The 13,311-nt window shown below is 34.3% G+C and overlaps 1 protein-coding gene across 1 annotated transcript; it reads left to right on the plus strand.

Moving 5' to 3' along the window:
- Positions 1 to 4,449: 4,449 nt before the first annotated feature.
- On the plus strand, positions 4,450 to 12,037 carry LOC132164048 (nicotianamine aminotransferase 1-like). Its single transcript, XM_059574456.1, has 7 exons — positions 4,450 to 4,744; positions 6,520 to 6,859; positions 6,952 to 7,170; positions 9,296 to 9,355; positions 9,485 to 9,640; positions 9,759 to 9,852; positions 11,779 to 12,037. Exons 1-7 carry the CDS (start codon positions 4,476 to 4,478, stop codon positions 11,895 to 11,897), a joined length of 1,257 nt encoding a protein of 418 aa, XP_059430439.1. The 5' UTR covers positions 4,450 to 4,475; the 3' UTR covers positions 11,898 to 12,037.
- Positions 12,038 to 13,311: the final 1,274 nt, after the last annotated feature.

Raw genomic sequence — 13,311 nt, forward strand, 5'->3', positions numbered from 1 at the left:
CCTTCCAAACCTCTGATCGGCCTCTTGTGCAGTAGATGGCAAGCTTGTGGAGCGTGGCTGGAGATGAGATCGAAGACAACAAATATGGCGGAAATGAGATCGAAGCCTGGACTCCTACCGAGACCAAAAAGTTATCGTTTTCGCCAAAATAGCACAGATCTGGTAGCTTCATTGGAAAGCACTGCTAGGCATGGAGCTTTGCCATCAAATTCCTCCTCCCAAGCCTCTTATTGGCCTCTTGTGTCGCTAAAACCCATCGAAACTGCAACCCACATCCATGAACCATCATGAACTCGAGGAGGGCGCCATAGGAGTAAACAACGACCGCATCCGAAGGTGAGATCCGACATGACAGATGGTGGCGGAGATGACATCAGAGGCTGGCCGCCGCCGCCTCCTTTTTTCTCTTGAAAGGGAAAAGAGAAATAGGATTTTTTTTTTAAGGGAAAAATATAAAAAAGCCTCCTAAATTATCAACCGTTTTCGATTTAGCCCCCTAATATTTTAAAAGTGATATAGCCCTTCAAAATATCAAACTCTTGCATTTTGGCCACTCCGTTAGTCAAAACCATCAGTTTGGATGGAAACTGCAAAACGACGCCGTTTTGTTACGGGTAAGTTACTACAATGCTCTTTTATTAAAAAAAAAAAAAATTTGGAAAAAATATAAAATAGCCCCCCAAACTACCAACCGTTTTCATTTTAGCCCCCTAATGTTTAGAAAGTGATAAAGTAGCCCCCAAACTACCAAACAGTTGCAATTTGGCCATTCCGTTAATCATTACTGTCAAATATGATGAAAATTTTAAAACTACATCGTTTTGGCAAGGGTAAGTTACCAAAATGCCATTTTTGAAAAAAAAAAAATATTAAAACAAGCAAGCAAAACGACGCCATTTTGCTTGAAATTAGGGTTTCCTTACACTTACCAAAACGGCGTCGTTTTGGTAAGTGCTAGGAATTAAAAGAAAAAACCCTAGACCCCACGCAGGTGACCCACGAATAAACCCCCAACCCCAGTTTATCTCTCTCCCCAAAACCGCCGGCTACCATGTCGTTCTATCTTCGGCAGCCTGTAAATCTTACCCATAACTCAATCTTTTTATTGTATTTCATGGTATAGCTGTCGGGTCGATGTTGTTTATCTACGAATGTGGTTTTTTTGGTTTGATTTCTACAATGGGCAAGAATTTTTCGGTGGCGCTTTGTAGCCACTGGATGGTGTGTGATGTGTGCCAAATATTGTATATTTGGACCCCTTAATTTACTTGTGTTAATCCTTTAACTGTGTTATTATATGATGTTCTGTGTTAGTTTTGTGTTTTTAGTATTTTGTAGGTGTTGAAGAAAAACTACTTTTTGGAAGAAAACATACTTTGAGAAGACCTAGATAATGTGGTTAAGTTTAACCAAATCCAAGAAATGATTAAATCGGATTAAGGATAAGATTGGATAAAATTTCGAATTGGATTCAAATTCAGATTCTGCACGTCTCAGTATTTTGACCATAACTTTTCTCTCACATATCCGATTGAGGTGATTCAAGTGGCGTTGGAATAACTCAAAATAATACAATTCATTGTGAAATAGGATTTTCCTAATTCGGACTTTTACTATTCTAAAATCATCCCGCAATAAAAGGGTACAAACCTGGACGAATTTTATCCGGTTTCAACTTGTAAAACCCTAAGTTTTAGGTCTATAAATAGGGAATTATCAAATTAGTTGAGGGGGGCTACGAATTTGAAGATTGCAGAGGAGAAAGAAGAGAGTTTAAGGTTTTCCTAACTTTTGAATCTCTACTTTGTGATTCTTATTTGTAAGTACTCGATTTTACATTATGAATTCAATTAATTTTGTTTTGTCTTTCAATAACATGAGAGGCTAAACCTTCAACTAAGGTCGAAGATAAAGCCTCACTTATGATTAGTAACTTTGTTTCATGTATGTAATATTTTCCAATTTAATGGTTTAATTGCTCTATTATTTTACTTCTAATCAATTGGATTGAATAACTCTTGGATATCTTTTATGATTCAAGGATACATTTGATGATTTAAGATTATTCAATACAATTGATTGCTTGATTTTCTTTGTTAAAAATTGGATTTCCCCTGTGATTTATTCTCTGGATACAATTGATGTTTTGATAAAGATTGGATATTTTCTTCTGATTTACGGATAACTTTTAATGATTTGATAGAATATTGGATTTTTTTTGTGATTTGGGTTATGAATGGATACATGGGATCTTTTGATTAATTCTTTGAAGCAATAGTAAAATAAACTTAAGATTTATATGTGAGAATTTTGGGGAATATTATAGATCATGAAATTATGTTGTTATGAATTTGTGAGTGCGGATTCCGAAACCTTAGTGCTTCGTCATAAGATTTCAATCACTTTAAATTGCTCATGCTTTTGCTTTTTCATTCAAACAAAAAAATCTCTCAAAAATTTGGAACTAGATTAGGGTTTAATTAATTTAGATTTAAAATTACTTTCAAGAATACAATTCCCTATGGGTTCGACCTCGCACTTGTAATCCATTAACTATAATTGATTCGTGCACTTGCGAGTTAAATAAATTTGCACAACAGTGTGGCCGGCTGTGATAGATGGTGGTGGCAGGGGTAGCCGGTTTTGTGAGAGAGAGAGAGAGAGAGGGGCGTTGCATTTTTTTCACTTGTGGAAAGAAGGTTGCCGGAGGTAGAATGACGTGGTGGCCGGCGGTTTGGGGGAGAGAGATAAACTGGGGTTGGGGGTTTTCTCTATGTGGGGTCTAAGGTTTTTTCTTTTAATTCCTAACACTGACCAAAACGACACTGTTTTGGTAAGTGTAAGGAAACCCTAATTTTAAGCAAAATGGCATCGTTTTGCGTGCTTGTTTTAATATGATTTTTTTTTTCTTTCTAAAAGGACATTTTAGTAACTTTTCATTGTCAAAACGATGTAGTTTTTGAATTTTCCATCATATTTGACAGTAATGACTAACAGAGTGGCTAAATTGTAACTGTTTAGTAGTTGGGGGCTACTTTATCACTTTCTGAATATTAGGGAGCTAAAATGAAAACGACTGGTAGTTTGGAGGGGGCTTTTTTATATTTTTTCCAACTTTTTTTTTTTTTTTTTTTCATAAAAGGGCATTGTAGTAACTTACCCGTAACAAAACGACGTCGTTTTGCAGTTTCCGTCCAAACTGACGGTTTTGATTAACGGAGTGGCTAAAATGCAATAGTTTGGTAGTTTGGGGACTAATTTATCACTTTTGAAACATTAAGGAGCTAAATCAAAAACGGCTGGTAATTTGCGAGGTTTTTTTATATTTTTCCCTTTTTTTAATCATAAGATCCCGTGTATTCATTCATATTGTTTGTGGTGTATTTAGCTTATTTGTCACTTTCTTATTGGATAATGTAAAAGATTGGTTTTACCCCACTTCCTGATTGAAGGTATTCCCATTATTATATATTCATTTAATCGTATAAACCCATAAAATGTTATTCACAACATACAAGTACTATCATAAAAAATTCTTAAAAAAAAAAAAAAAAAAAAATCTAAAAAAAAAAATCTAAAAATTATGTTTAATTAAAACATACACGTATTGACTAACGTAAAATTACAATATATTTTTATATAATCTAAGGAGTTGCGAAGAAAGGAGAGAAAGAGACGACAAGTAAGAGCTACAGAGAAAACGAGTAGGATTAGAAGGCATCCAGAGTGAGATTGAAATATAGTGTAATTGTCTGCTCCTACTTATTGTTTGTAATTTGAGCGAATAATTTTAAGAGAGTCCTTGTGGGGCCTAGATGCTCAAAAAGGAGTTTGAATAGCCCGAAACTTACTCAGGTGTAGGTAAATCCCATAAGAATATCGATTGCATGTCAAAAAATTTCCCAACGAAACTCAAGAAGTGACAAAACAAATAAAATAAAACAGTATGAATGACATTGATGTAAAACATTCATTGTACAATGTTTCTGATAAACAAGATTATATATATATATAATGTAACAGATATTCAAACACAGTCAATCACAGCAATGCAGAAATAGTATTGGGAATTCAAACTTTAAAATTTACATTCGAATTTAAAGTTTGAATTCTCAATACTATCTCTACTTTGGTGTGATTGACTGTGTTTGAATATCTGTTACATTATAAGTAGAATCTTACTTAACAATTTCAACATTATTAAAACCACCACGAAGTTTCTTTTCAAGCTCTCCTTTTTCTCTTTTTGGTAAAAAATACATACCAAACTTTCAAAGGATAGAAACGGTACGGTTCAAAATTGAGTCCACTTTAAACTTTTGTCTGTCCACACAAACCGACAACATGAAATCTCTCCCTCTTTGTTATTTTCCAAAGTATTATTATTATTATATATTAATATTATTCATGAATTAATTAGCATTTGTACTATATATATATATACTCAAACGTTGCTGTTGGCTTTCCACCAAGACATGGAGCAGCTGGGACACAAGAAATGGGGTTTCCAAGGGAACCAAGAGCTAAACGCTTCCTCCATCTCCGTCCGAGGTGTTCTCAACCAGCTGATGGCAAATCGTAACAAGGACGATCAACGGTCCACCATTCCTCTTGGCCGTGCCGACCCCACCATGTTTCCCAGCTATCGGACTACCTCTTCTGCTGCAGATGCCGTTGCTGACGCCGTCCAATCCTTTCAGTTCAACTGCTATCCTCCCACCGTTGGTGTTGCTGACGCAAGGAGGTATGTTTCTAAAACCCCTCAACCTTCTCTCAATCTCTCACTCTCTCTCTCTCTCTCTATATATATATATATAAAGCATTGATTAAATGACTAAATTCTGGCTTCATAACCTTCTAATTCTTTTTTTTTTTTTTTTTTTAAATAATAATAATTGATCGTTCATGGCTAATGGGTTTCATGGTTAAAATTTTTAGCTGTTCCACAAATCATTCCATTGAAAACATTAATATAAACTGTACAATCCAACAGCAAAATGCATACATACACATGCAGAAAAAGAGAAAACTGTTGAAGTTTACATGGGTCTTTTAGATGTAATTGTGTGTTAGATTAAGAAATAAGGGATGTTAATTAATTAATTTGTTTTGGTTTTGGTTTTTCTTTTTTAATTCCCAAGACATAATTTGCAACTTTTTTTTTTTTTTTTTTTTTTTAATTTATGAAGTTTTTTCTATATACTCTTTTGATAGCAAAATGAGTCTTTAGATCGTTTTCATTAACTTGTGCTAAAATGGATTTAATTGATTGGAGGAGATTGCGATCCGGGAATATCTAAGATATTGCACGTAGCATTAAATGGCGGCTTGGCTCAAACTTTCTCTCTTTCTAGCCGCCAACCCATCAATTTATTTTCTATACAACGAATAGGGAAGGTGACAGATTAGGGGCGGCGGCGGTGTGGTGGGGGAGGGCGGCAATATATATAGTAAAACTAAAGTCCGTCATGGTTAAAGTAGGGGCGGATATAATAAAATAGAGAAAAAGTTTTAGAAAATTAAAATCATATATTCTTAGATGATGTGGTTTATTATGAACCGCGACACAAAAAATAGTTAATGTATCATCTAATGTCATGTGTATGGTATATATAGGATCTTGATTCTCTAAAATATAAGGATAGGTGGTGGAACGGTTTAAAATTTATTTGAACAGATCGTTTTATATGAATTCTCTTAGGATGTATTTTTTAAAATTATTAGCAATTTGAATATTGATTTTTTTTTTTATAAAAAAGAAAAAGAAAAAGAATATTAAACAAGAAATTGATAAAGATTCCAAATTCAAGTAGTGGGGTCTCCTCCAGCTTAAAGAATGTGTAGTTGGTATCATTGTGCAGTCAATAAGAAACGTCACGTGGCCGAGGTGAAACGTGCATGGAAAGAATCTGTCGCTCAGAAAATTGGCTTCTCTTTTTGTGGTGTCGGCACAAAAGACGGTTTTTCTACGACTTTTCTATTGGCCTCCAGTTTTTCAAGAGAGATTCCAATTTCTGGTGTCCTTTAGATTTTTTGGAAATACCTTTTACGATTTTATTTTTAGGGGTAATTTTTTTTCTTTCACTTTTACCCTTATTTTAAATTATTTTCGAGCGTTGGATTAGGGTTTAAGAGGGTATAAGCATTATTTTCTCATTTTGAAGTGAGGACAAATGTGAAAGAAAAAAAAATTTTAAATGGCACATGACTTGCACATGACCATTGACTGTCAATTTTAACTCATTTGACTGACAGAATGGATCGTTTTGTCATAAGATGATAGTTTGATATGGCTAGGTGTTATAATTGATAGTTTATGAAAAAAAGTGACAAAGCTCTGTAGTTTATGTAGGTAAAAGGTAATTATCTATAAGTTTTTTTTTTAACTTTTAATCTAAAGAAATAGTGTTCTGAGTTGGCCATTAATTATGGTAAGTAAGACAAAACAAAACAATCACACATAAAACTTTGTCTATAGAAATAATAGAATAATAATCTTGTTGCTTCAATTCATGGCAGAGCTGTTGCAGAGCATATTTCTAAAGATCTCCCATACCAATTATCAGCAGATGATGTGTATCTCACAGTTGGTTGCACCCAAGCAATAGAAATTGTGGTATCTGTTCTTGCGCGTCCTGGTGCTAACATTCTGCTTCCTAGACCAGGCTACCCACAATATGAAGCTCGTGTGCGTTGCAGTAACCTTGAAGCTCGCCACTTCGATCTTATGCCTGAAAAAGGTTGGGAGGTTGATCTTGATTCTGTTGAAGCTCTTGTGGATGAGAATACAGTGGCCATGGTTATCATCAATCCCAGCAATCCATGTGGAAATGTCTTTACATACCAACATTTGAAAAAGGTACGCGTGTTTGCACATATCTATGTTGTAAATTTTGAAGAAAACAATGTTGTAAACTAAAAGTTTCAATTGTTGTGTTTTTGTCAACTTAGATTGCGGAGACTGCTAGAAAACTTGGGATTTTTGTGATTTCAGATGAAGTTTATGGCCATCTAGCTTTTGGGAGTAATCCATTTGTGCCAATGGGAGTGTTTGGATCAATTGTGCCTGTTTTAACACTTGGGTCTTTATCAAAGAGATGGATTGTTCCTGGATGGCGACTTGGTTGGATCGTGACAACTGACCCCAATGGCATCTTTCAAGAATCTGGGGTTGGTATTCTCTGCTTCCAGTCAATCTATATCTACTCACAATTAACTTATTTGATATAGTAATAAAGTGGCAATGATTGGTTTCACTAGCTAGAATGTTCCCTCTATAGCGAGTTGCATAAGGTTTAACTTAGGGCTTATAATTTTTAACACGACTTACGAATCCTACAAGAAATTGATGAGTTAGAGTTAATAAGTCTGAACCGTTTAATTTACATGAGTTGGATTATGGTTAATTTATATAATCTTAGGCTTATGCCTCGACATAACTTGAACCCAATACACAATATAAGAGTCGACAACTTTTAGCAATGTTAGAATATATATTTTTCATATTAGGTTGATATTAAAATATTCACCGTTTAAGGGTTTACTACCATACTTGTGTTCCTTCACCAACCACATGTTTCTTGTAAATTAAGATCATTAATTGTATTGTAAACATAGTTAATGAAAGCACAATGTAGTCTTAGGAGTAATTTGATGTGATGAATATAGGTGTCTAATACCAAATTACTCTAAAATTCTGTCTCTTTTCTCTCTCTTGCTTCCGCTATAATTTTCTTATATATATATATATATATATATATATTTGGTATTAGAGCTACTTTATTGTGGATTCCAATGTTTTCCTTCAACTTTTCTAGTATTCTTTACAGTGGTGACTGCTCTGGAGTTTATTTTGGCCCGTTCATCCCTTGCTCACCATAGTTCCGAGCTCACATTCCTATTTTGATTCGCGCCACGCCATAGCTTGTCTCTCTTCATCATAAGTTTATCAACGACAATTCTATATGAGCTCACATTTAGTTTGTGGTCCCAGCCGCATTGGATCTCTTCCAAAAAATTGAAAACAAAATCAATTGTTTTTCTTTCCCAACCTTAAGTTTGAGGGGATGTTAAAATATATTCACCATTTAGGGGTTGATTGTAATGATTATCATACTTGTATTCCTTCATCTACCATAGGTATCCTACAAAAAGGGATCGTAAACATATTCAAGTTAATGAGACCACAATGTAGTCTTATGGGCAATTATACTAGATGTAAGTGTCTAACACTGAACCACTTCAAAACTCACTATCTCTTTTCTCTCTCTTGCTTATGCTATAATTCTCCTATTTTTTGTTAGAAATAAATTTCTATAGACACGACCTGTAAAACTCAATACAAAATTAGCAGTTTAATTAAATAGGTTGGGTTAAATTGATCTATATAGTCTTATATTCATGTTTCGATACAACTTGAATCTGACATGTGAATACAAATTGCCACCTATAAACTAGTGTATGTAGCATAAATTATAAGGTTCTTTCAAGTGGTGGTTCTTCATGCTTGCTTAGAGGAAAAAATTGTAAATGAATTCCTATCTTGTAGTTGTACCTTGGGGATGGAGTTAAATTCATTTTTATTAATTTTCTTCTTTTTGTTTTTAGTGATGTAGTGAGTAACTTATGTAATTTTGAATGTGGGGAGACTCATTTACTAATGATGGATGACACATGTCATTCTCTCATTTTTTAGCCTTTCCACTTTACAATCTTCTATTTTGATCATCTAACAATCACTACCCTCATTCAACACACTTTATATTTCAATACAATTAACCTTATACCTTCCCATGAAACGTTATTATCATTTCTTATACAAATTCGTTATTCTTCCTTGGTCACATGAAAATTCATATGTATCTTGTTAGTGAAATATGAGTCCTTCCCTAACTCTTATATATACCCTAGATATGCTTCTAAGCCTCTCATTCCATAATATCGCATCAAAACCTTCTTATATCTTGTGCAAGTGTGATCCACCCAAATTTTTTCTATTGCTGTAATATTTCATAAATAAGAAGTATATTTTTCCATTTAGTTTCGATCTTTCATCTACTTTTGGTTGTGATTCCTTAGGCTAGTGTAAGTTGCACTACTTGAAAAACGGTTGTCCCTATTTTATTTACGCCGTATATTTCTACGATATAAACCCAATACATGTAGTAAACCTAGGAATTCTGATAATAGCTCAATGAGAAATTTTATGCATGCTTACATGATCAATTATTGTTTGTACCTTGATTTCATGATGAACTTAATTAATTAGTACCTGTGTTTTCTTCTTAATTTCCAGTTTGTGGAGAGCCTAAGGAGCTATCTCGACATCACCTCTGACCCCCCAACCGTCATACAGGTACCTAGTTTCAGTTTATTTTTCTAAATATAACGAAAAAAAAAAAAAAAAGTCAAAAAAGAATGCAATACCTTTTCTGCCCTTTTATTTTCATAAAGCTTAAAATTGCGAAATGGTTAATTTGTTCAGGGTGCACTTACCCAAATCCTTGAGAAAACGAAGGAGGATTTCTATTCAAAAATTCTGAACATATTGAGAGAAGATGCAAACCTTTTATATGAGGGAATTAAAGAGATTCCTTGCCTCACTTGTCCACACAAACCAGAAGGGTCCATGGTTGTAATGGTAAGGGCATAGAAACTATGAGATTATTATGCTTTAAAATAAACATTTGAAGATTTAACAAAAAAAAAAGATTTTATTTATTTATTTATTTATTTTTGTTTTTTTGAGTATGTACCAGGTAAAGCTAAATCTATCACTACTTGAAGGAGTTACTGATGACGTGGACTTCTGTATGAAGTTGGCCAAGGAGGAATCCGTGATTATTCTGCCAGGTGAGAATTCAACAAATTTAGAACATTTTCCTAATACTTTCATGGCTAAAATTGTTTGTTTCCCCTAGAAAGATGTTTGTTGAGTGGTTGTCTCTAGCATATACAAATGATAGTATCACTTAATGCTTTAACATATATATAAATCTTCATCTTTTATCAGAGTTTGTTTCAGAGGAAAATATATATATATATATATATATATATATATATATATATATATATATATATATATATAGTTTAGTTTGTTGTCATGTGTGGAGATCTAATTCTAGTTTAATTCCGCTTTGCCACAGGACGGGTTAACTATGAAAATATTTTGGTTGATGGTGATAATGATTTCAAAAATTGGAACATTCCCAAGCTGGACGCTAGGGATGTCTACAATACTACTTGGTTTCAATCTTCTTTTAAGATTCAATATTCTGTCAAAACTGTTGAACAGACCTTTCCGGTCACTGGTAATAATCAGACTATTACCTTGTTCAGCAAGCGTTTTGTTAACAATGCTCTTGCTAAAAAATTCAGATTTTTGCATGTTGGTTCTGTCCAAGTTGCAGTCAAATCTTTGACTCGACTCGGTATTAATGCTTCAGTTTTGCTTTGTTTGCGTGATGCTCGTTTTCTTGATTTTAAAACTAGCATTATTGGTTTAATTCAGTCATCTTTATTTGGTGGTCCTGTCCACTTTGATGTTTTTCCAAATATGACTTTGAGTTTAACCGATGTTCATATTTTGAAAGCTCTGACGCTGAATATTCTCACATCTGGTTATAATATGGAAGGTAATAGTCTGATTTTGTTGCTGAACAAGGTAATAGTCTGATTATTACCAGTGACCGGAAAGGTCTGTTCAACAGTTTTGACAGAATATTGAATCTTAAAAGAAGACTGAAACCAAGTAGTGTTGTAGACATCCCAAGCGTCCAGCTTGGGAATGTTCCACTTACTGAAATCATTATCACCATCAACCAAAATATTTTCATAGTTAACCACGTCCGGTGGCAAACTGGAATTAGAGCTAACAGAAGAATTAGATCTCCACATTATGACACACAAACTAAACTCGAAACTCACTCACTGGGTGAAGTCTTAAAGGATCTCATCCTAGGTACTCACTCACTGCAAAACTTCCTAAGCATGTCCTCACTAAGTATTTGACTAGAACACGCAGACCCTTGGCCTAACATACAGGTTACGCAGACCCTTGGCCTAGCCCTCAGCACCTTATATATATATTTGTTGGTAAATGGTTTTAAAAGTTAACAAATATATCTTATATTTTCATTCAACCATATTAACTTATAAATATCAACTTTTATTCACAACATAAAAATGTTAATATAAAACAACTAAAAAAAATCAACCTAAATATTACATTTAATTAAAGTATACATGTATTGACTAACAATGATCACACATGTTCACATAATTTGAGAAACTGCAAGGAAGAGAGAGAGAGAGACGGCAAAGAGGAGTTGCAGAGGAAAAGCCTTTGCGAGTGGGATTGAGATGCAATGCAATTGTCTGCCCATATTGTTAGCAATTTGGGTGGGCAACCGTGAGAGGGTTATTCTGAGGCCCACTTGCCCAAGTAGGTATTCAGGCAACCTGAGACCTATTCGAGAAATAGGCATCATAAGAGGTCCTCTTACAATTGCTTGCTCGGTGGTATGAGAAAGCGACGAAAAATGGTTTATGCAGATAAGAAATGTAAACTATTTTACGCCTAAAAAATGTTATTTTAATTGGTCAACTTAAAACATTTTTAGCTTGAACACTCAAAAATAGGGAAATATTTTCTGGAAAATATTTTACGCCAAAACAAAGGTTAATATCGAATTCATTTTAAGCATTTAGAGGTTCAAATACTTTGGCATGACTTCTTTTTCTTTTTTCTTCCTTGCTCATGATTATATATGGTTCCAGGGATAACCGTTGGACTGAAGAATTGGCTTCGAATTACTTTTGCCATTGAGCATTCTTCGCTTGAGGATGCACTTGGAAGGATAAAAGCCTTCTACTATAGGCATGCCAAGAACAAATAAGGTTCATTTATGTGCAGTAAGAAAATAAGTTTGGCTAATGCCTAATCAAGCTGTATTTGCATTTCCTTGTATGTATGAGGAGATATTGGTTTATGCACATTATGATTTATGTTCAATTAAATAGTTGAATGTAAGAACTACTTGTTTTGTTCTAAATACAAAATTGGGAAAACTTCACAAAGGACCCCTGAACTACTACGCAATTTGAAAAGACCCCCTTAAATTTAAAAACCTCTCAATTTCACTACCCGAACTTTTAATTTGATGCAATCTACCCCCCTTTGCCAGTTTTTAGAAGTTAAAAGTGAGAAAATGACCTTTTATTGTAACGCCCTTAATTAACTAGTAATTAACTTCACGGTTCGTCTCCCAACCTTATTCATCTCCGAACAAGACTCAATGACCTCTACTCCTCGAAAAGAGAGGATACTAAGCAGCGAAAAATATTAAAATTCTATAAACATAATCGTTACAACCAGAGCATCTACCAAAGTTCATCAAGTAGCTAAAATTACACTATACAAGTCATCATCTTTACAAGGGATCTATGCTATACCTTAATATGCAAACATGCATAAGAGCTCTTAATTCTACAACATAACTCAAAGTACTAGTTACCATGAGCGCTCGCCTAAGCTTGCAATAATACCTCAAACATCTCCTAGGTCGAATCCTCCAAGATAATTGGATGCTTCGTGATATCCATATTCTGCTAAGTTATCTATAACAGCATAATTGTACATATGGAGAAAAAAAGGAGAATAACACAAGGGTAAATCTGACGACTTAGTGAGTATAAATGCACATGACGTACCCATCATTAAATAGTGAACTCAGTTGTTTATAAAGCACATGCAACATTATGAGATGACAGTTTATCATGAATGTGATATAGATATAATATATGCATATGATATAGAGTAACAGTAATAGTTCAACCGTATGGTCTACCCGTGATATTACCCATTCCCAGCAGGATTGACGCTGTCCTGAGGGACCTGTAGTACAATGCTGGTGCCTTAGCCATTGCACGGTCTACTGTACATAACATTAGTGGCACGACCGAGTCCGACCTCGGGTGGCCTACACCACTAATGATGTCCGTCCTATAGTGACCATCCATTGGGAATTGCTGCATCTTAGTCACGAAACCATTGGATCCAAAGCCCCCACACATACATTTGACCATAAAGTTAACCTGTATAGTAAGCCCATGGCCGTTATTCTATACGTACCTGTGTACCATGTCATACGATGCAATTAGTCTTATCAGTCTTTTACATGCATAGTTTTTCAAGTCTCATTCTTATCTTATTAATCAACACACGTTTCCACAAAAGAGAGTTCACAGTAGTTCCAAAATGTATTTCATGAGAGTTGCAAAATATGCATAGTTGATATATATAAAATAGAC

Source organism: Corylus avellana, chromosome ca10 (genome assembly GCF_901000735.1).
Source record: "Corylus avellana chromosome ca10, CavTom2PMs-1.0".
In the NCBI taxonomy this organism is placed as follows: Eukaryota; Viridiplantae; Streptophyta; class Magnoliopsida; order Fagales; family Betulaceae; genus Corylus; species Corylus avellana.